The sequence below is a fragment of the Uncinocarpus reesii genome, genomic scaffold (genome assembly GCF_000003515.1).
Source record: "Uncinocarpus reesii 1704 scaffold_1 genomic scaffold, whole genome shotgun sequence".
Classification (NCBI taxonomy): Eukaryota; Fungi; Ascomycota; class Eurotiomycetes; order Onygenales; family Onygenaceae; genus Uncinocarpus; species Uncinocarpus reesii.
Window position 1 is genome coordinate 1,033,470 of NW_003052500.1, and position 21,713 is coordinate 1,055,182.

At 51.8% G+C, this 21,713-nt stretch overlaps 10 protein-coding genes across 10 annotated transcripts; 5 read left to right on the plus strand and 5 right to left on the minus strand.

The window, feature by feature from the left end:
• Positions 1-62: 62 nt before the first annotated feature.
• UREG_00530 (uncharacterized protein) lies at positions 63-254 on the plus strand (the record flags this gene model as incomplete). The annotated part of the gene is made up of 1 exon (XM_002540971.1): positions 63-254. One exon carries the CDS (start codon positions 63-65, stop codon positions 252-254), a length of 192 nt encoding a protein of 63 aa, XP_002541017.1.
• Positions 255-971: 717 nt separating this feature from the next.
• Positions 972-1,884, plus strand: UREG_00531 (uncharacterized protein; the record flags this gene model as incomplete). Its single annotated transcript, XM_002540972.1, has 2 exons — positions 972-1,042; positions 1,110-1,884. 2 exons carry the CDS (start codon positions 972-974, stop codon positions 1,882-1,884), a joined length of 846 nt encoding a protein of 281 aa, XP_002541018.1.
• A 692-nt stretch (positions 1,885-2,576) lies between these two features.
• On the minus strand, positions 2,577-4,380 carry UREG_00532 (uncharacterized protein; the record flags this gene model as incomplete). The annotated part of the gene is made up of 2 exons (XM_002540973.1): positions 2,577-4,138; positions 4,242-4,380. The coding sequence occupies 2 exons, from the start codon at positions 4,378-4,380 to the stop codon at positions 2,577-2,579; spliced, it is 1,701 nt and encodes a 566-aa protein (XP_002541019.1).
• A 479-nt stretch (positions 4,381-4,859) lies between these two features.
• Positions 4,860-6,175, minus strand: UREG_00533 (uncharacterized protein; the record flags this gene model as incomplete). Its single annotated transcript, XM_002540974.1, has 2 exons — positions 4,860-6,063; positions 6,126-6,175. 2 exons carry the CDS (start codon positions 6,173-6,175, stop codon positions 4,860-4,862), a joined length of 1,254 nt encoding a protein of 417 aa, XP_002541020.1.
• Positions 6,176-8,157: 1,982 nt separating this feature from the next.
• Positions 8,158-9,372, plus strand: UREG_00534 (nucleolar essential protein 1; the record flags this gene model as incomplete). Its single annotated transcript, XM_002540975.1, has 3 exons — positions 8,158-8,194; positions 8,543-8,799; positions 8,896-9,372. The coding sequence occupies 3 exons, from the start codon at positions 8,158-8,160 to the stop codon at positions 9,370-9,372; spliced, it is 771 nt and encodes a 256-aa protein (XP_002541021.1).
• Positions 9,373-11,604: 2,232 nt separating this feature from the next.
• Positions 11,605-13,521, plus strand: UREG_00535 (uncharacterized protein; the record flags this gene model as incomplete). Its single annotated transcript, XM_002540976.1, has 2 exons — positions 11,605-11,780; positions 11,847-13,521. The coding sequence occupies 2 exons, from the start codon at positions 11,605-11,607 to the stop codon at positions 13,519-13,521; spliced, it is 1,851 nt and encodes a 616-aa protein (XP_002541022.1).
• A 1,002-nt stretch (positions 13,522-14,523) lies between these two features.
• On the minus strand, positions 14,524-15,014 carry UREG_00536 (ubiquitin-conjugating enzyme E2-16 kDa; the record flags this gene model as incomplete). Its single annotated transcript, XM_002540977.1, has 2 exons — positions 14,524-14,663; positions 14,720-15,014. 2 exons carry the CDS (start codon positions 15,012-15,014, stop codon positions 14,524-14,526), a joined length of 435 nt encoding a protein of 144 aa, XP_002541023.1.
• Positions 15,015-16,171: 1,157 nt separating this feature from the next.
• UREG_00537 (glutaryl-CoA dehydrogenase) lies at positions 16,172-17,647 on the minus strand (the record flags this gene model as incomplete). Its single annotated transcript, XM_002540978.1, has 4 exons — positions 16,172-16,218; positions 16,274-16,383; positions 16,455-17,370; positions 17,431-17,647. 4 exons carry the CDS (start codon positions 17,645-17,647, stop codon positions 16,172-16,174), a joined length of 1,290 nt encoding a protein of 429 aa, XP_002541024.1.
• Positions 17,648-18,290: 643 nt separating this feature from the next.
• Positions 18,291-19,408, minus strand: UREG_00538 (uncharacterized protein; the record flags this gene model as incomplete). The annotated part of the gene is made up of 5 exons (XM_002540979.1): positions 18,291-18,760; positions 18,837-19,038; positions 19,089-19,126; positions 19,176-19,248; positions 19,310-19,408. 5 exons carry the CDS (start codon positions 19,406-19,408, stop codon positions 18,291-18,293), a joined length of 882 nt encoding a protein of 293 aa, XP_002541025.1.
• A 689-nt stretch (positions 19,409-20,097) lies between these two features.
• UREG_00539 (DNA-repair protein rad2) lies at positions 20,098-21,538 on the plus strand (the record flags this gene model as incomplete). The annotated part of the gene is made up of 5 exons (XM_002540980.1): positions 20,098-20,158; positions 20,179-20,255; positions 20,279-20,316; positions 20,415-20,958; positions 21,017-21,538. 5 exons carry the CDS (start codon positions 20,098-20,100, stop codon positions 21,536-21,538), a joined length of 1,242 nt encoding a protein of 413 aa, XP_002541026.1.
• Positions 21,539-21,713: the final 175 nt, after the last annotated feature.

Consider the following 21,713-nt stretch of genomic DNA (forward strand, 5'->3'; position numbering starts at 1 on the left):
GGATCTGGTGGGAAACGTGAAGCGAGAGAGAGAGAGAGAGAAATGCCTTGAAGAGAGGCACAATGTTGAAGAAGCGCGAGATTTTCGGAGTGGCTTATGTAAGGGCTAGGCTGCTTTGGGACTGTTGTGGCTGGTGGCTGGTAGGGCTGAGTGTGGCTGAAAGAGAGAGAAGAGAAGAAGCAGAAGGAGGAAGGGAAGAGAGAAATAAGAAGAAGGAAAAGGAGAATAAGCAAGACGAAAACAGAGAGCAATAGATAAAAGTACAGAGTACACAGTTTGAGCACTCATTGATGATTCATTCATGCAGAGGGCAGCCCTGCTATTTCACACTGGCCCTAAAAAGAGTAACTGATTACATAATTAATTCTATCTGGCACTACCTGATGACGTCAGCCGCGTGGCTTCACTTTTGCTTCTTTTGGTTCAACGCAACACTGAGCAGCATCAAATCATTCAATCAATTCCATCCCTCGACGAACCTCTGGCTTGCGGATCCAATTTCATTGTCTTTTTGCATCGCATTGCCGGCCTCTTCCTTGAGAGCAGTGTGTGCTCGAGTCTGACGCCGTTTCTCCTTGTGCAACTGGCCGAGGCCAGGCATGAGCAGCAAGCTCCCCGCTTTGTCCGCCTCTGTTTCCGTCAATGTTGAACAACCATCCGCGGGTTTCCTCGTCATCACCAGCCGTTACACCTCTGTACAGTACTGCCGGATAAACTCTTAGCAAGATTGTCTGACGGATTCTAGCCTGGGCTGACCCTTCGTGGATCTACACCGCAACAACGCGCTACCCTCCGCCCTCGACAAAGCAGCCTCCCGAAGACATCACAAACCGGAAGAATTCGCCAGATAACGCCTGTTTACTTGAAGACCTGTTCCTGCCGTTTCTGCACCCTTCAGATCTTGTTTGTGGGTGAGGTCCAGCGGAGTTGCTAATCACTGATTCCCCAATCTCTCATACCCGATATTAAACATGGCACATCCAACACTGATCAACCTTCCGCCTCCGCCATCAGAGCCACCCACTCCATCCGAAATGGGCCCGTAAGTACCTTGCATCGTGACCCAGCCTCTCCAACAATGCTAATCATTGCTCCCTTACCAAACACAGGAGCACTCCAAACTCCGGCACCACCTCACTCTCCGGTGTGTCAACCACCGCGATCAAGGACGGCCATCAAGGCAAACTTTACCCCCATAGCCATCGGCCCCGTCGCCGCCACTCAGACGCCTCCGATACTTCCACCGATACCCTCGCTGCCGAACGCGCAGATCGAATCTCACGTCTCGCTGGGCTAGAACGAGTCGCAACCAGAACACCGCGCGACACCGGCACGCCGGGCAACAATTTCCCCAGCGGTGGTCCGCCCAGCTGGTTTGATCCCACATACGCACACCTCCTCCAAAAGGAACGCAGCACCGTCGGCAGCGCTAGCGCCACCGGTAGCATTGGCGGCCGCACCACCTGGGCCAGCGGAAGCGACATCTTCGATCACGACAAGCTCAACGACGACGACGGGGTTTCCAGCACCGGAGGCTTCAGCGACGAAAACGCTAGCCTCGTGGGATTCGGCGAGGGCGCAAGCAGCACTATCAGCGGGCCCGTGTCCACCGGCGGACCCAACAGAATGACCGTCTCGAGTCGCCAGTCTTCCGGCGTGGGAGGGAATCGCGCATCCACCGCGAACTCCACTGCGACGCATCTACCCCAGCCGGGCCAGATTCCACCGTCCTCACCGTCCCCGGCGGGATCGAATACGCCACAGGCGCCGGAATACGACCCAATTGACGATGCGCGCATGGTTGACGGCATAACGTTTGATGAAGACGTGGTCGATACGACCGTCAGACCACCGCGTCCGGTCGCGTACGAACAGCAAACCTGATCAATGAGCTTCATGAGCACCGCTTTTTTTTTTTTTCTTTCTTTTTCTGACTTTTTATGTTTATGAGAAATGCGTATTCTTGGCCAGCCTATTATTGTACGGATAACGAGGAATTTCGGGAAGATATCAAACCTTCAGATGGATGACGGAGGGCGGATTTATGGAAAAGAAAATAATGTTAGGGTAACTAAATGAAGGGAGTTTTTTTTTTTTTTACTGTCGGCGATCTCCTTTCTTCTTCTCTCTGATTTTTGAATCTGGTATGCGAGGATAACGGGCGTGCTCTCTTACTTCTTCCTTTCTGCCTTGAAATGTATGAATTAGTACACTGCTATTCTCTGTATGCAAATGAAAAATTTCGTCATGACACGAAGTGCAGGTCATTCTCTGCGTAAAGGAAGCAAATTCAATTGCTAAACAGTGTGGAATGTAATATATACAATACAAGTAAAGATATCCTAATCATTAGAAAGAGCATCATAGCAATCCCTTGCCCGTCATACATATCCAGGGCGGCCCCGGCTTTTCATAACGAAATCATTAAGCCCCAGAATCCATGGACAACCTTCGTCGCCATTATAAAGCCGACCCAACGCCCCCTTCAACCCATGCTAGCATTCAAAAGGAGAAAACATAAATATCATATCCCAATCAAGAATCCACGCCAGAGATGATGTGTTTGTTAGGAGCCTCTAATTGGGAGGTTTCCTCTCATATCTTCCTCGTAATTCATCGACCTCCTGCTGCAGTTTTGACAATGTTTCAAGGATATTACCTGCATTCGAACGCGGAGGAGCGGGCGGCTCTTCTGTTTCCTTCTCCTCAAATCGGTGACCCGATTCATCTGAGCCCAACGATCTTGGTCTTGCGGCTCGAGAATCGTCTGAGCCGTGTGCATAAGAACCGCCGCTCCGTCTAGGAGGAGGGGGTCGTGGCGGAACCGCGGAGGAACCTGAAAGCCTCGATGCCCTATTGACAGAGCGTACTGAACCAGATTCTGAGCGCTGAAGGCTGGTGTTTTCTGAAGCATCGTCTGCTCCCCCGTTCAATGGTGCGATTGTATCTGGCGTAATGGAGAGTCGAGACTGGGTAGATGGGGAAGAAGTAGAAGATTCTCGGTCTCTTCGACGAGAAGGCGGCGGCGGAGGCGTTCGCGGTATGCTAGACATATGAAGGGGGGAATTGGTGTTCGTGGGGAGCCTTGTTGAGCTAGAACGGGTTACTGGAGGAGAAGACCTGTGTGTTTTTAACTGACTGTTTCGTCGCGCTGGGGGAGTTGGCGGCCTTTTTGGCAGGGTAAGGGGTTTTGAAAAGGGCTCAGAACGGCTTTCGAAGCGTCGCTCCTGTATTGATGCTCTGGCACTGCCATCAGAGCTTCGGCTAGGTATTGGAGGGTCGGAAACAACTCGTCCTCCATTATATGAGGGCGAAGAGAGTGAAATGCGGTTGAACGGGCTGGTATATTTATCAGACGCTGGGGAAGGAGTGGAAGCTCCAATCGAAGCCATATCCGGATCAGTTTGGATTGGTTTCCCGTGCCTCGTCTTCGGCGGTGGTGGCTTCTTCCTTTCTGTGGGTTTTCTCTCAACTTGTGGATTCTCATCTCCCCGATCCGATTTCGATGGCCCATCTGGAATATCTTGTCGGGGAGTAGAAGCAGTTTGTAAGATTGCCTTCTCTGCACCGTGTGCGTTGGCATTGCTCCCGCCACCTGGAGCCGTCCGATCTTGAGGTTGAGAACCTGGCTGTGTTCCATCAAGACTTGATTCCGAACTTCCCCTAAGAAGCATTCTCGCAAACGCGTCTACATCCATCTTAGCTCTTTTTCTCTGTTCCGGCGTTGGAGGAGCATTGTCCAGCGCCCGCGAGGCAAAACCCGTTCCCCCAGACGATATCGGTCTTCCCAATCCACCCTGGTCCTGGCGTCCATATCGCCCTATCCCCGCTTCTTCGTTTGTATGTAGCGGCGAGCTCCGCAGTATATCATCTTCCAATTGCCGTCTTTCGTAGTCGTCGCTTCCGGAGATCTCCGGGCTATCAAAGGGATCAAGAGGAAGCGAGCCTTCATCAGCCGGGGATTCCGGATCCGAATCGGGCATGGGAGGAGGGGGAGAACCGCGATGCATCGAGATGCGTTGGAAGGGTGTAATATTCTTCCCAGATAAAGGAGTCAACGGTTGAACCGGTGGAATGAGTGTTGGCGGGGACGCGATGCGCACCGTTTTGGTCCTTGAGGATTGAGTCGGAGGAGGATCTAGGTTGAAAACGTCAATTGCCAATCACACATGATACCAAGCAGCTTGTAAATGTAATCGAAAATGGGTATATAACAAGATAGAGGGGCTGGGATTGCGCACCATTGTCGGATGGCGCTGCGGGTGCAGCTGCTATGGTGCTGCCTGGAACTTGCTCAGCAACGTCGGAGCTTGCGTGCGCAGGCGGGGCCGGCGTGTCAGAGGCAGCCTTTTTACGGCGGAAAGGATTGTGTCCAGGCATCGCGGACGAATTGGACTATGCTGGGCATGAGCGGGAGTGGAGGTGGGAGAGAGGGAGAAGAGGGCGGGCAGTGAGTTGGACGGTGATGGTCCGAGACTGAGAGGTGGGAGGTCCAAGCAGACAAAGCAAGGAGGCGAGAAAGAACAGACAGGAGCCGGGCAGGCACTCCTGGAGCTCTGGATAGAAGGCTACGAGAAAGACAGAGAGATTGATGCTATAAAATAATCAAAATTCAATTTAATGGTATATCGAAGTCGTTAGCATATAAATCTGGTAAAGAAGAAAAAAAAAGGGGAATCCAATCCAGCCCTCCAGGTTACGAAAAACCCCATATATCACACCCATCAAACGCCTATAACAATCCAGGGAATAATTCAGTGAAGAAGCGAATGAAGCTTTTCCTTGCTATATCAATCTCGAGCTCTTCCTTGCTCACGGATCCAGAATAATATGTTGAAAATCCAATTTATCCCACCACTTTAGGCGGTCGCATAATTCTCCTTGTAGACATGCCACGGCTCATCAGGGCCAAAGAACGCTTCCATCAAGCGACAGCCGCTTTCTGTAGGCTGGCTGAACGCCACCCTGGACTTGGGGATCTCGATGCCGTAAAAGTAATTCCCCACGACGCAGTCCAGCAGGTCCATAGCGATACCCTTTCTTCGCGACGAGGACGACGTCCAGACTCGTGAAATGCCCACGATGGCCGGGTGCTTCTCCGGGGACGGTGTGATTGACGAGCTATCGGGTCCCTCAGCCGGGTTCCTGGCAGTCTTTTTGCTGTCCCTCTTGACGGGGTGAGACTCCCATATCCGCTCCGTCAAACACAGCCCAACGCATTTGCTGTCCTTCATGTGCAGAAACACCTTGAACCGATCCACTTCCTCCTTTGACCCGTTCTTCCGAAACTGTTTTGGCGTTTCAATCTGGCTCCAGAGCATCGCGTCCTCAATCTCCGGCGCGGAAAGCTCCTTGTTGACCACCTCCAGCACTCGCTTTGCCTGGTTTTTGGTGGACGGAGAGCTCTTGCGGTCGACAATCACCACGTAGCCCTCTTCGAACCGCGTTGCCTCGTACACCCATCGGCACGCGTTCGCTCGCACAAATGCCTTGCCGAGATCGATGCCGTTGGCGTTCATGTCGTGAAATTTCTTGTGCAGGGCCATGTCCTCTGGATTGGACGGCACGTACTCCATGCCGCACCCCGGGCACGTCTTGCGAACCTCACCGCCCAGGTCAAGCTGCATCTGCTTCAGGACCGGTGGCTGGTGCGTCTGCTGCTTCTTTTTAGGCGGCTCCGATGATGCTGGCAGGAAGCTGTTCGAGTTCACCTCTGCCAATGGGGTTCCGGCGGCCGACACGCTGGTGGCCGACCTCTTCCGCTTGAGGAAGGAAAACGTGGGTTTTCGCGTAATAGCCGGCGGGGGCGTCAATTGCAGGGCTGGCGGCGATGAGGGCGGCGTGGACAGGTCGTCCAGCACATCCTCGGAGAAACTGACCGAGTTGCGACGCGACGGGCTGGAGAGAATGGCGGCGGAGGACTCGCGGATGGCGCACTCCAGATTGGTCTCGCTCCCATTCTGGTCCTTGCCGGCATCGACGCGTCTCTTTTTGGCAGCGGGACGCGAGGCATCGTCCCAGAACTGGCGGATGGGCTTGCTGTAGGTTTTCATCATGAGACCCCTATTGTGATGGGCTGTTAGGGCGCGTCGCAGGGTTGAAATTAGGGGGAGGAGGGCATTTACCTCTTGAACGAGTTGGTCACGGTATAGGGCATATCTCGCACACTGACCATGGGTGCTGATATCCAGACAAGACAGTTAGATGCGGGTCAGCATGTGTGTGTTAGCAGCACTGCGTCGCGAGAAATGCTGCTGGTTGATCGAGGGCGAGCAGGCTTCTTGTTATCGCCGGGTTGATTGGCGCGAACGGTCACTAAGCCTGTTTGGGCCAAGGAGGTCACGGCAACGAGCAACGGCGGCGAACAGAAGACTCTAAAGAGGCGAGCAGGTCGACGATCGGCCTGGTGATGAAGACAAAGAGTGGCAGAGTTGAGAGTGAACGGCAAGACGATGACTTGACGCTGCGCTCAGCCTGCCGGTCGTGACGCTGGAGAGCGAGCGATCCAATGGCCGGTGGCTGAATTCTTCAGTCAAATGGGCATAACGCCGTATTAATGATTCGCTGCAAGGATGCCTACAGGCTACAGATCGTGGGAAAAGACGCTGCTTTGTCTCAGCATCGCATTGGCTACCGCAGTGGAGTCTGACAAGAGTAGCCGAAGACAAGACAGGTTCCAGCGCCAGACTCACAGCCTTCCAGCGCATTCACTTCGCGTTCTCCTGCATCATGTGGCCGCTGGTTATTCCCGGCCCTGCGACACCGTGATTACGATGATTCGTGCCTTGCCAACTCCCCCCAGCCACTGGAATAAGACGACAGGCAACCAAGAAATCCTCAGAGCGGAGTCGCTGGCTGGTTTGCGAATCTTTCGTCCGGCTAGTCCTCCCAGGCTTGCCAGAACTGTCCTCCTTGCAATCCCTGCATTCTTGAAACGGGCCTCTCATTGTTGGCCGGAGTCGCCACCAGCAAATCACCGTGAGAACTGGATGTGCGCGAGCTTGCCACGTCTGGCTGCTGGCTCTGCAACTTGGGGATGAGTCTTCTGTGAGCAAGTGATCCACTGACGTGGTACCTGTCCTCCTTGACTTGAAGCTGTCGAGGGCGATGGGAAGCTCAGCCATGGCGTGATGGTAGCAAAGTGCAACTTCTCCGTCCATCAAAAAGCCTGGAATCTTCCATGTTGAGGTCTCCCGGCCCAGCGAGTCAAAGAAAATTGGAGGCGGGACGCTGCATGCTTGAGTGGGAGAACTGTGCCTGGAATTCCGAATTCGCCCTTCGTCAGACAGGATATTGCACTGCACTAAGCCGCGCGGTAAGGACCTGCGCCGGTTGATCAATGGCGGAAGCCTGCGTTCTACTCTGTGCCGTGCAACGGGCTTTTCGAAAATGAAACCGCTGCAAAGAAGGGCTTGACTTGTTGACATGCCTACGGAGGACTTCTCTCGGATGTTTTCCCACAAAGAGATGGTTTATCCTTGCGAGCAAACAGAGCAGATATCTCGCACATGGCAAGCTGCCACGGCCACTCTCCGTGTTGGTGGTAGGGGTTGCGAAGACCCTGCGGAAGAAGCCCCAGGTGCTCGACGCACACTCTCGGGGATTTAAGGGCTCTCCTTGGTCCATGGCTGGGGGGAGATTGTTATTCTAGAGAGTCTCGCAAATCCAGATGAGATTTTTCAATATTTTTTTATTTATTTCTACAGAGTATATGAGCTGAAATGTCCAGCTATTCGGGTGCTTGCGCCGTCCAGGACAGAAATGTCTTGTTTGGTAGAGTCCAATCCCAGCAAAAGGAAGCGAAAAAGACACATATTTCGCACGGAAAGGCAGGGGAATAGCCGAGCTGAATCTGATTCCAACCGTTGGGTGTTGATAATGGCGCACAGCAACGGACGTAGATTTATAGGCAATGACTCACGTAACTCGTCTTCTGTCAAGATCACCGTCTTCCATCTCTTCTTCCCTTTATCCCAATATCATCTTTTAAAATCAACCGGAAGATTCTCCGTCTGCTGCCGACTGCGGAAAAAGTCTAAAAGCCTCACGGTTCCGCTGACTTTCGGTGACTTTTTGATTGTATTATTCCCTTCCCGTTTCTCTCTTCAAGTCTGTCCTGCTCTCCGACTCACTGCATTCAGCGTCGATTCCATCGCCATGGCGTCCTCAGACATGTCCAAGCGGAAGCGGCCCCGTAAGTTCCTTTTCTTTCGAAGTTTGTTTAAATGTTTCACGCCCATTGGAGCAAATCAGCGGCCAGAATCCATGTCGAAACTTGCAGAGCGACAGCAGCCAGAAGAGGGGTGAACAGCAGGCCATTGAATGTCTTTGGGCACAGATCGCACTCTTGTCTTCCTTCTTAATGGCTATTCAGATGGGATGAGAAGCTGATCAACGCGCTTGGAACTCTGCTGAAAATCCCCTCTGCGTCTGCACTTCCACTCTGCTCAACCCACATTCACTTGTGCCCCTCGATCATTTCGTTGCGAGAACGCCCTCCTTGAGATCGCTACTAATCGCACAATGTCTATTGATCGTCCAGGAACCCAGTCCTGCCCGCCTCCCGAACTCCCGCAGCTCGTCGCCGAACAGCACGTTCCGATTTCAGCGCAGGACAAGGACACGAAACGGCTGATCGTGGTCCTGTCGAACGCGAGTCTGGAAACCTACAAGGCCGGCGGAAAGGGCGTCAATGGCAGAGATGATAAATACTCGCTCCTGAACAGCGACGAACACATTGGCGTGATGAGGAAGATGGGAAGGGACATCAGCGAGGCCAGACCGGATATCACTCACCAGGTTTGCATATTCTTGACTCCCTTGGCCAGTCTCAACTCCCTGCGTGACAATATGCTTATCAACGGATTCCTGGGGGAATTTTTCAACTATGAATAGTGCCTCCTCACCCTTCTTGACTCGCCGATCAACAAAGCCGGGAAACTCCAGATTTACATCCACACCGCCAAGGGTGTTTTGATCGAAGTCAGCCCGACGGTGCGCATTCCTCGCACATTCAAGCGGTTCGCCGGGCTGATGGTGCAATTGCTCCATCGGCTTTCAATCCGCTCCACCAATTCGCAGGAGAAGCTGCTCAAAGTGATCAAGAATCCCATTACGGACCACCTGCCACCCAATTGCCGCAAGGTCACGCTCAGCTTTGACGCGCCCGTGGTGCGGGTCAACGACTACATCAGGACGCTGGGGCCCAAGGAAAGTATCTGTGTGTTTGTGGGTGCCATGGCCAAGGGCCGCGACGACTTTGCGGATGCGTTCAAGGATGATGCTGTCAGTATCAGCAATTTCAGCCTGAGCGCCAGCGTGGCGTGTAGCAAGTTCTGCCACGCGGCAGAGGATGCATGGGGCATCGTATGATAAGTAACTGAGCGAAGGCCATGTCCAGGGAGACAAAACCCCCTACGCGCGGTGGGCGCTCTTGTTCCTACCGGCGCTTACGAGGTAAACGACAGGAGCTCTCTTTTCCATTACTGACGACGGAAGGCGATATTTTCCAACATTACAGGATTTCTCTCGGATTTACCACCCAAAAAAGAAAGCGACTCTTTTCATCTCCAGCAAAGAAAAAAAAAACCAAAACCAAAACTCTGTGCTATACTCTTCGTCCGTCGAAAACTCGCCATGTTACCACCTATCAACCCGGATCTCTTTACATCTGGATCTTGTATGGATGGCAAGCATGATCGAGTGGGAAGCAGTCAGGGCACACGTTGCAAACACAGGAAACCCTTGGAGACCGGGCTCACGATCATAACATCAAGGCTTGAGATCTCACCTGGCTGTCCCATCTTTCGACCGTGGGCAGAGGCACCCGGAATCAAAATAGAATGCCGAGGCGATCGAAACGTCCCCTGTGACCTCGGACCTGGACTGTGTATCTTTTTTCTCTTTCTCTTTCTCTGTGTTTTATATATTTCTTTCTATAATTTCTTCTGTACATTGAGGTGAACACTCCCGCTTTGGACCATGTTCCGTTTTTACAACCAAAACACGGGCGATTCAATGTATATCGGGCGAATTTCTCTCGTGCAGCAGTGTATATTGGGGCTTTCTAACGTCATGTCTATTATCTCGTCGTCCGACTAATAAATTCCATCTCTTATAGTTACCTGTAATACTGTCGTTATAGATAAGCGCTTCAATCGACTGCCGCCTTTCTACGTATTTGCGATAGATTGCCCATAGGCGGGAAAAGAACTGGTAATTATCTCAAGATCAGTAGCCGGTAACAGGAACAATGTGGTCCATCGTAGTGCATCTTCCATCTCCAGCCCAGACGAACATCGCTGGAAATAGCACTCCCACGTATGTTCGACCAGGATGTATGCATGAGCACCCAACGACGGGAAGCCAAAACAGTGCGTTTTGGGCATTGCCATCAGTCGAATGTTGCGATGTGCTGCTCTTTTTTGCTTCACTTTTGGGTCCCCAACCTCCTGCTCTCGTCGATCGTTCTATTTCCATTCGAGAAGACAAAGAGGCGGGAGAAGCCAGTGGATGCTGTCTCATGCAGGCTGCAGGGCCTATGAGCGAGGATGAGGCATCCAACGGAGAGATAACTCGGTCTTGTTCGCCTCGTCTTGGAAGACATGCTTCGGCCGGGAGAGAGTAGAGAGAGAGATAGTAGTTATCGCAGTAACTACGACGACAGTCGATGAGCGAGATGCTTCTGTTGAACTTCATCGCCATCTCCTCTCTCCTCTCTGTCCATCACCAACAACACCGTCAGGCACAAATGGGCCCCCAGCCCGCATCTGATTGGCATCTGAATCTGCACGAGCGTCTAACATCCCCCGGCTGCATGGTCTCCATCGGACCGCCGCCGGCCACATCTGCCACCGCAAAACAAAGCTGCGAATCACGGCCTGCAAAAAGTGATGCGGTGTCCTCTCAAAGCACACGTCCCTCTCTCCACTCGCTGCCAATCGGTTTGAGACAAGGAACAGGGCCCCCGGGGGAGGACGCTTTGCCTTTGCTTCTGCTGGGTACCGACGCACCAGGGCCCTATCTCCCTCCTGCTCTTCTCGCAGAAACGCATGGCGAGAAGAAGAAAAGAATCGGATGCTGGGCTGGACCACGGGGACTTCTCTCGCTCTAACTGACTCACTGGCGCTGAGTCGCTGACCCCGATGGCTGCCCCGTGGACCCAGAGACGGTGATGCTTCTCGGCTGGAATGGCGGTGATTTGTTTCGGGCCAGCAGTGCGGCCCGCTTCGTGATGCTACCTCTCTAAGTTATTATATTTCCCGCTTGCTCTTATATTTTCTGCTTTCCTGCGCAGAAAAGAGAATCTTCTTTTAAGACCAGAGAGACTATACTCTGCTGTTGACGGGTACGGAGTTGCACAGATACTCAACAGACCGGATCCCCCGTCTAACCTTTAATTGTTTGCCCAATTGTTACAATCTGCTTGACGGGCAGCTCCCTTTGACCGTTTGTCAAGTCTTTGTGCTACGCATACCCGGTCTCCACGAACCTACGCTCCGATCTAGTTCGTAGCTAGATAGCACAGCACGTCTTCCTTTCGTACGATATCTTCGCCTTGGATCTGTCTTATATTTCCTTTGACGGTGTATAATATCTTTCAATATGCCTGTTTCGCATCTCACCCTGACGGTCTCGAACCTCCCTCAATCAACGTCCTTCTTTCTTTCGTGCCTGCAGCCCTTGGGCTATCGGTTTATCGGGCGTCATGAAAACAGCATTGGGTTCGGTGCTGAGCCGGGAAAGCCAGCGGACTTTTGGATAGCCGAAGAAAGACCAGGGTGAGTTTGTATACTTCCCCATAACAGGGCCCGGTTTTTGAAGCATGCGCTGACACGGTTTGGTAGTATTCCAGCTGGTGCAGCGCACATTGCATTCCCCGCTCCGTCCCGAGAGGCTGTCGGTGCATTCTTCATTGCCGCGCTCAAGGCTGGAGGAAAGATTCACGGAGAGCCATGCTTGCGGGATGCAGAGCAGGGTTATTACAGCGCGGCAGTCATCGATTTCGATGGAAACAGCATCGAAGCCGTCAACCGGGCGGTTGAGATGAAGGAGAGTGAAAGATCATTGGCCATGGTTGACAATGCGTCCTACGTCTCGAGAGCAGTCTCGACAAAGAGCCGGTATCCCAGGTCAGAGGTCGGATCTGTTGCGCAAAAGTCTTCTGCAGGAAGTGTGCGGATCAGCGAACAGAAGCCCAGGTCGACGGTTTCAACTGCAAGACAACCGACAATTCAGTCTTCCTATCAGCCATCAACTATGCAGCCGTCCATCCAGCAACCCACCCAGGTCCAGGCGCAGACCATGACAAAACCCGTCGATAACTTGAACGGCGCGAAAGCAGTCGTGGGTACGCTTCTCGGTGCAGCAGCCGGAGCAGCGATTGCATATGCCATGGTCAAGGGAGAGTCGCAATCACAAGCGGAGTCCGCTCCGCCAAAGTATACCGAGGAGCCCATGGCGTACCCGGCGGAAAAGGCCCCGACGGAATACAGGGCCATTGAGGCAGCGCCCCAGAGGGCGATGTCGATGGACGATGGCATGTCTGCATATGCTCGCACAACTTACTCAAAGAACCCCAGAGCAAGTACCATCTTCGAAGGCATCGAGCAATGCACACAGCTGTTCAGCAAAGCAGCCAGTCTAGCCGGAGGCAACAGCAGCCAGGCTCCTCCCATGGAGGCTCGCCGTGCTTCAAGCGGCAGCGTGGTGTACAGCGCTGGATCCAACGCCGATATCCCCATTCGCGCCATCGAGGGCATTCCGGTTGACTACGACGACCATGCGACGGAAATATCTTACTACAACAAGAACCCCAGTACTTTCATCAGCAACTTCACTGAGCGTCCCCGCCGCCGCTACGAAGAGGACCGACGAAGCAGCTACTCCGGCCACAGCAGCATCGTCTCCTCCTCCACCGCCAAACCCCCGAAATCAACGCACTCCCGCCCTGCCTCCTCTCACCACTCCCACTCCTCCCGCTCCATCATCACCATCAACGACATCTATGACAAGTCCTCCTCCAGCACCACCTCCTCGTCTTCTCCCCGCAAACCCACCGCATCCGTCTACTCCTCCACCCACTCCGCCCGCAACATCCCGCTCCCCAGCGGCTCCATCACCACCATCTCCGCCTCCACCACCGCCCGCAGCAAACGCAGCAGCGCCACCGCCAGCCACCACTCCCACGCCTCCAGCGCCAGACACGTCCCCCTGCCCGCCAGCATCTCCGGCACCAGCACCATTTTCCTCGACGACGTCGACGTTGACTCCCACGTCACGCTGCCCACGGTGCTTCCGGACGGCGCGAGTCGGGTTTCGCGCAAAGGGTCGCATGCGCCGTCGACGGCGTCGCGGAGACGGTCGCGGTCCGGGTCGCGGAGGGGGTCGATGGTGAGCGTGAATAGTTTGCGGAGTAGTAAGTTTGACGAGCCGGTGTTGCCGAGTGATAGTGTGAGTCAGGTGGGGAGCAATGCGGCGTATTCGACGGCGTCGAGGAGGAGCGGAAGAAGCAAGCGATGAAGAAGCCGGTAATGGGGGGGAGTGGATATTTAATGTTTGTGAGATGGAGCGTTTTTGTTGTTGAAAGAATGGTGGACTGTGTGATTCTCTCTTTTCTTTTACCTTGGTTTGATCTTTTTTTCATGGAATGGTGTTTGGATGCATATCTTCTTCTTGCCCTTTGAGGGTTCTTTTCCATTTTGCCCCTTTTTTTCATTTTCACTTTATTTGTCTAATACAAAGGATCCAACATCTGTTCTCACTCCTATTCCTTTTTTCCCTTGACACATAATCTCTGCATGCCGTGCGGTGTTTGATCTTTTTCTTGGAACTATTTTGTACTAGCCATATCACTGGAGCCTTGCAGCATGGAACTATTTAGATCAGCAATCACAGGTGTTGAACAAATCTTTCAAGTGAATCCCACAAATATCACTTTCACTGAATCCACATCTAATTCACTATAGCTATATGTTATGGTTTATGTAAGGTAAGATACGAAAGCGAATAGGACAGGTATCATTAGAACGGAACCAATGCAGAGAGGGCCGCCCTTAAAAAAAAGAGTGTTGATGGTAGGAGCTGCTCGTTTTTTAGAAATCAAATATGGACACCCGGATTGTACGATTGAAGGCTCAAGGGATTCCATGTAGAATGTTTCCAGACAAGAGCCTGTTCAACAGCAGGAGAATAACAGTGCGCACGACAAGCAGATGCATAAGCCTGGTTTGTCAAAGACCAACTTGCGAGGAAGTGTATGATACGGATGGTATGCATACATAAAATAAGGTGTTCATCATATTGCTTTCGTTAGTAAAAGGCGAACACAGAGCATGGATGGATCTAAAATGAGGTCGCTGGAAAAAACCAAAAGGGCAGTTTTGGCCAGCACAAAAACACCACCACCCAAGTCATACACCCGTCGCATTAGTTATCAAACCCAGGAAAATGCACCACATGCCGTTACAGGGTAGTCATGCTGACATGCTCGCTCGTCTCCCCTCCACTTATCAAGATCGCGCATCAGATTGCATACTTTCGTGTCCATTCACGAGCCGTAGCTTCATATCGAGGGCGATCCGTCTTGTAAACGTGAGCAATTTCAGGAACCAAAGGATCATCCGGGTTGGGGTCAGTAAGCATAGAGCAGATGGACAATAAAACTAGAACATAGCATTTAGTAATAGCTAACACAGTGAAGGGAAAAAGGAGGCTGTACCTTTAGAGATTGTAAGAGCGGGGCTCCATTGGTCTCTCAAGATATCAAGGCAAATGCTTCCGTTTGAGTTGATGTTAGGGTGGTAGATGCGGGTGGTGAAGTTGACCTTCGGTGGCTTGAAAGGATAATCGGTGGGGAAGTGGATAGCTAGGAAGAAGACACCACCAGAGTATGGGCTGTCACCCTGTTTGTAGAAGCAACTGTTAGGCTTGATTGTATGTCTCAAAGTGGCATACCCTGAAAACAGGACTACTGTCCTGGTTGTTTCATAACAGGAGTAACTTACAGGTCCCATGATAGTAGCTTGCCAGTGAAACTAGAGTGAGGTTAGCCCTGATTATCTCTTTGAACAAGTTATGCGGCGGGCCGGGCCGGTTGTGTTGTTGGACTGATATGCTGAAACACTTTCGACACGCGACACCCACAAGGGGGCTGGCGGTTCAGGAACATACCAAATCATCTCCAACTGGACCTGCGGAGCATGATGAAGGAGGGTCACTACAGTTTCAGTTAGTTCTCTGTATAGAAAAATGGCATTCTAGCTTTGATCGGGCAGGCCTGGCTGTTGCAGGGGGAAAGGCAGTGTATTTTGATGCCCCGCAGGTGGGGTTGGTGTTCAGCCCAAGGCGCACCCAACAACAAAAACTGAAGAGCACCTACCGCCCAAGATCTGAGAGTTCCTTGTTGATTCGCTTGAGAGCCATCTGGAAGGATGTATGTATGAAGAGGAGGAGTAGTGTGAGCGAAGGTGAGGGAGGCTTTGAGGAGGGACAAGTGGTGTTCCTGGTTCAGGTTGGCAAAGGCAGAAGAGAGCCTTGTCAAGGATGCAGTTAGCAGTGTCTTTGCAAGTTGGAGGTAGTGGAAGGAGAAGGGTTAAATATGCACTGGGCAGACAGGGAGAACACTTACAGTGTCAGGTAGCGGAAGAGTGACTGAGCAGGGCGTTAAGCAGGGTGAGGTGTAGATGTGAATTCCAGCGAGATGAGAAAGAGAGGCGGTTCAGGAAAGATGGACAGCGAGAGAAAAGAAAAGAAAACGGAACCGCCTGTATCAGGCTGGTATTGCGCTGAGTCAGCCACGGAATGCGGGGCTCGGGCGTGTCAGTACGGTACTAGTGGTAAGCTAAGCCTGTTTTGTCCCGGAGAAAAGTCGCCCCGAAGCTGCGCCGCACCCCTCGCCACAGCTGACTCAGCATGGATCAGATAAGGCTGCGTGTATTACATACTAGTACGCGGTATTACCGACAATACACGTTCGCCAGTGTGCCGGGACAGCCAATAAGGGAAGGAGTGACTCCCGGCGCGTATTGGGATCACTGGCTATATATAGACTGTTGCATTCACTGTTTTGCGAAGCGCCAGCATCTGGGTGTTTGGCCATTGGGATGTGGATATTTACTATGCAGAGGCTAAATTTGGAATTATACAATGGTAGTGTTTATGTACAGTCTATCTAACAAAAGGCCTGGACGCCAGTGATGGCCCTTCCGAGAATCAAACCTAGACACGGCGGTTAGCAACTCTAGCCCAAGGGAGCCTGGACGGAAATCCTTACTGTGGATGTCGCTTTGTCCTTCGTACGTCTGGGCCACGAAGAGATTCGCGACATGGCGGCCAATGTGGTATTCGTCACTCGCGGCATTCCCGCCGAACACTTCTTGAAGCCTATATATAGAACACACTCCTGTTAGCCTGTGCTCGAAACGGAACCAGGGCCCTGTAGAGGAAGAACCTACGTTCTCGCACCCACAAGCGCTCGGTCGCAGTTCTGCCTCTTGATCATCGAAATCATCTCCGGCGTGCATTTGCCCTCATCTTTCAGTCTCGCCACCTGGACAGCGGCCAAGGTGCCATATGCCGCATCCGTAGCAGCATCGGCAAGCTTCTTCTGGATAAGCTGGTACTTGGCGAGCGGATTGCCCTTGAACTGCTTGCGCTCCAAGGAATAGGTCCGCGCCCGGTCGATGCAGTCTTCCAACGCACCCATCGTGCCAAACGCAATTCCCAGTCTAGCACTGTTGAGACATGTAAAGGGGCCCACGAGGCCTTCGACATCAGGGAGCATGTTTTCTTCAGGAACGGGACAGTTGTCAAGTTGGATCATGCCTGTGATCGAGGCGCGGAGGGCGGTTTTGTTTTTGATTGTAGGGGTTTCAAGCGTGCCCGTCGGGCATTGGTCGCGCTGGATGATGAAGCCCTTGATTTTGCCGGTGGCTTCTAGTTTGGCCCATACAAGGAAGAGGTCGGATATGGGCGAGTTGGTGATCCACGTCTTAGCACCCGTCAGAGAGAGGTAACCTTTCTTGGTGGGATGCGGCCTGGCAACAGTCTCCATTGATCCAGGGTCAGAGCCATGGTTGGGCTCAGTGAGACCGAAGCAGCCAATCAATTTCCCCTTTGCAAGCTCGGGGAGATATTTCTCCTTCTGCTCTTTTGTACCAAACTCATGGATACCGGTCATGGCTAGGGAGCTCTGCACAGACATGCCCGATCTGAAGCCGGAATCTACGCGCTCCACCTCCTTCGTGATTAGTCCCGAGGCGACGGTGCTCACGCCAGCGCAGCCATATCCGTCAATTGTAGCTCCCAGTAATCCCAGCTCTCCCATCTCTTGAAGCATCGTCTTGTCATAATCTTCCTTTCGGTACGCCTCTACATCCCCAATGCACGATTAGCTGCCCACTTCAAGCACACCTGTCGGGCCGCACATACCTAGTACCCTTGGCATCAAACGCTCCTGACAGTATTGTCGAGCCGTTTCCGCAATGGCCAATTCATCAGCAGTATAAAGGTTCGCCGCATTTAGCGGATCTTGCCAGTCAAACCTGGCCGCAGACGACGACGCACAGCGTTTGGTGATGTTGCTGGAGGTAGCTCTGGATGCATTGAGGGCACCTCGCGCGGTGTGCCTTAAAATGGAGGAATTCATTGTGAATCGTGTGGAAAAAGAGTGGAGAGAGAAACTATTTAGAAGGGAACGGGTGAGCTTTATATAGCAATCAATTGTCTTCGAGCCGACAACTGTGACAGAATTGCTCACCTAGGAAATTATCTTTTAGCAAGTTTAAGAATGAAATCGCCTCTTCCGGTCTTGACAACTATTTAAATAGCAGGCATTGCACGTAGGCGTTGTGAACCCGAAGAGCACTGCGTGGAGTGCTCTGACTAGAACAAGCCGCGGGATAGTTCCGTATTTCGGGTAATTTTGATTACCACGGCGTAATATCGAGCGGATTTATTACATCATTGAGCTCAGCATCCGGGTGAGCGAGACGCGCACGAACAGATCCTACACGGGGAGAAAGGCCGTTGAAATTGGATCCTCGAGCTGTAAATAATATTTTTGGCATATTGTATAATGTGCGCGTTTGGGAAGTTCTCTGATGCTTCGACGAGCTATCTGCAAAAGTCATGCCATGGCATCGGTGTATTACGCCGGTCACACTAAATGTTATTGTGGGCGCTGACCGATCCTTCAAGTGGACCAAATGAAGTGAACCGACGGACAGTTTCTCAGCGGGTGTTTCCACTCCGTGCTTTATGGGCCGAGACTGAGATGGCCGCGAATATATCTACAACAGACTCATAGCGTTCGCGTCCCTGGAAGCAACAAGATGCCATCGCAAACCCAGCATATCAATCCAGCCGTCCCCTATGTCAAGGCCTAAGGACCGCGCCGTGGAAAATATGCGGTCGAGATACTCTTTTCCCTGAACCGCGATCGTGATTGACATTAATCCATCACTTTTCCCTTCTGTGCCTTTGACGAAGCTCATCTTCGCATTAGTGAATTGCAAATGTTCTTGAGTTCTTGGAACGCCGAAAATCCTCTCCCACTGGTGCAACGCCGCTTCTGTATCGGAATCCCCTGGTGCTAGGCGGCAAGTTGCCTCAACTAGCTGAAGATGCGAACGTCGTCTCATTCCAGCAGAATAGGAAGCATAATCTGATCCACATGCGTGCCACGGAGAGAAACGAGACATCAGCGGTTTCGGATTCGCGGGTGTCGCACGGTGGGAGTCAAGTTCAGGTATTACACCACCTTGTCGTCGGAAGCATCAGCTGTGCAATTGTAGCCAACGAGAATTTGACGTGGGTGAAAACCACAGAATTCTAACCTTTGATTCCCTTTGGATGATACTGAATACAGACACTATCGGGCGACCCGTGGCTATAGATGACCTTTGCGAGGCCATTTGTCTCGATGAATGCACGTCGTCGATTGGCGTCGAGTGTCTGCATTATGATCATGTAGCCTCCATCCCCTCGTTTTGACAGAAGCCTGCCGGCAGTCGTGCCTGGCGTAGTTGGCGAAACGACCTGCTATGAGATCAGAGCATTGAGCTTAATATGCTTCTCTGAGACCCTACCTCGATGACATCGCCACCGATCGCAACTGATATTTGAGCTAGCATTCAGTAAGGGTATATCATCTTTGCTTCTGGTTCATCGCTCACCCAAAATGTTCCTCAAACCCCATTTCGCTACCCCGGGATCAACGAAAATGACTTCTGTCCCGAGGACAGTGGTCTTTTCCAAACAAAACATCAGTGAACTCCATCGATGAGCTGAATTTTGATCCCACCCATACCAGTAAATGCTCTGCCCGGTCAAGGTCCTGGACAACAAGTGCTATCTGCCGTAGGCGTGTTGGCATCGGCCCGGTTGACTGTCCACTGTTGCAAGACATTATGTTTGATGCTAGTCTTATAGAAACCGGATCCGTCTATTCATTTGAATTTCTGTATGTATAGTGGTGAAGAGCGACTCATCAAATTGTTGAATCCGGGGTACGAGACATCCGTGAGAAAGATCCTCGGCATATTTCCCCGCTCCAAGATCGTCTGGATCAGGAAACCGAGCGAAAGAACTCTGAAGCTGTTGGCCAATGAAAGCAAAGAAGAACAGTTTCTACAACTGATGTAGAAGTAGATGAAGCTCAAAAAGCACGCTGAGCTTAGCAAGCTGTGGAATTCGCTGCGCGTCCAGCAACTGCTTTCTAAAGCGTATTAGCATAGTTGTCTCACGAATAAACTGAGCTCAGATGATGCTTGACCGTTTCAATAGCAGCTGCATTTGAGTTCTGCAGGTAACTGTAGGGTCTATTTTTTCAGTCAGCACTCAGTGTTCGATTCCCATCATTCGAATCGCGAAGGAGAAGCTTGACTTGACTTTGAGGTTGGAGTGAGCTTCGGAAGACGCTAAACTGAATCGGGCAAAATTGACTCGCGTTGCCGTCGCGTCATACCTGCAAGTAGATCATTTGCTGCGATATTCCGGCATTCGATTCTGTGAACAGCACTATTTACTCATTCAGATGCGCTGCTCTACACTAACCCCTGCGAGTTTGATATTATAATCACGGAGACTCAATTGACCATGGGTATCAAACGTGCGTTTACACCGATTTGCAAGACAAATGTCGCAACGCTCGGAGAATGTACTAAAGTTGGATTCTAGATCTCTATCAGATAATATCCGAGAATGCACCGGATGCGGTTAAATCTGGGGAGATCAAAAACCAATTTGGGAGAAAAGTTGCCATAGTATGTTTCCTCAGACTGATTACATCCGCGATACCTTAGAATCTAACATAAGGTGGGCGAGCAATTTAGGATGCGTACGGTACCCCCCTCGTCTGACGTTAATATACAGTCCTATCCTAACAATCAGTAAAGCTCCATGAGCATATATAGCTTCCTCATCGCCGTCCGTTCCGACGGCCAGCAACTCATGAACGAAAGCGGCGAAACAACCTCTCATCTCATGGGTCTCTTCTACCGAACTCTCCGCATGGTCGACAATGGGATAAAGCCCCTCTACGTCTTCGACGGCGCTCCTCCAAAGCTGAAATCCGGCGAACTGGCGAAGCGAATTGCGCGGAAACAGGAGGCTGCGGAGCAGCACGAGGAGGCCAAGGAGACGGGGACGACGGAAGACGTGGAGAAGTTTTCGAGACGTACGGTGCGAGTGACGAGAGAACATAATGAGGAGTGTAAAAAGCTGTTGAAGCTGATGGGGATACCGTATATCAATGCGCCGACGGAGGCTGAGGCGCAATGCGCGGTTTTGGCGAGGGCGGGAAAAGTATACGCGGCCGCGTCGGAGGATATGGATACATTGTGTTTCGATTCGCCGATTTTATTAAGGCATCTTACGTTCAGCGAGCAGAGAAAGGAGCCGATTCTTGAGATACATTTGGACCGGGTTCTAGAGGGGCTGGGGATGGATAGAAAAACGGTAAGAGCTTGATTCGCATCTCATTGTATTCGATTGTCACTAACTACCCGATGTATAGTTTGTCGATTTATGCATTCTTTTGGGCTGTGACTATCTCGACCCAATCCCCAAAGTCGGGCCCAACACCGCACTTAAACTGATCCGCGACCACGGCAGCCTCGAAAAAGTCGTCGAAGCAATGAAAAATGACCCTAAACAGAAATACACCATCCCCGACGACTGGCCGTACGAGCAAGCCCGAGATCTCTTCTTTGAACCCGACGTGCGCCCTGCAGACCACCCAGAATGCGATTTCAAATGGGAGGCTCCTGATGTGGAGGGCCTGGTGAAATTCCTCGTTGAAGGAAAAGGGTTCAGTGAGGACCGCGTGCGTAGCGGAGCGGCAAGGTTGCAGAAGAATATGAAGACGGCGCAGCAGTCGAGGCTAGAGGGGTTTTTCAAGCCGGTTGCAAAGACTGATGAGGAGAAGGCAAGTTTGAAAAGGAAGCATGAGGAGAAGCTGGAGGCGGCGAAGAAGAAGAAAAAGGAGGATGCAAAGGCGAAGCGGGAAGCGAAATCGAGGCCGAAAGGGACTGCATAGGCATGGTTCGTTTTAGTATATGGACGTGATGTATTAGTAGTTCATTGGGGAAAGGAGTTTCTGCTTTTATGGACTGGAATAGTACCATATTTCTTACCTTTAAGAATACGCCTACTCTATAAAAAGGGCCCTGTCGTCGGCCGTTCATGCGACTTCAATATAGCATACATAGGAG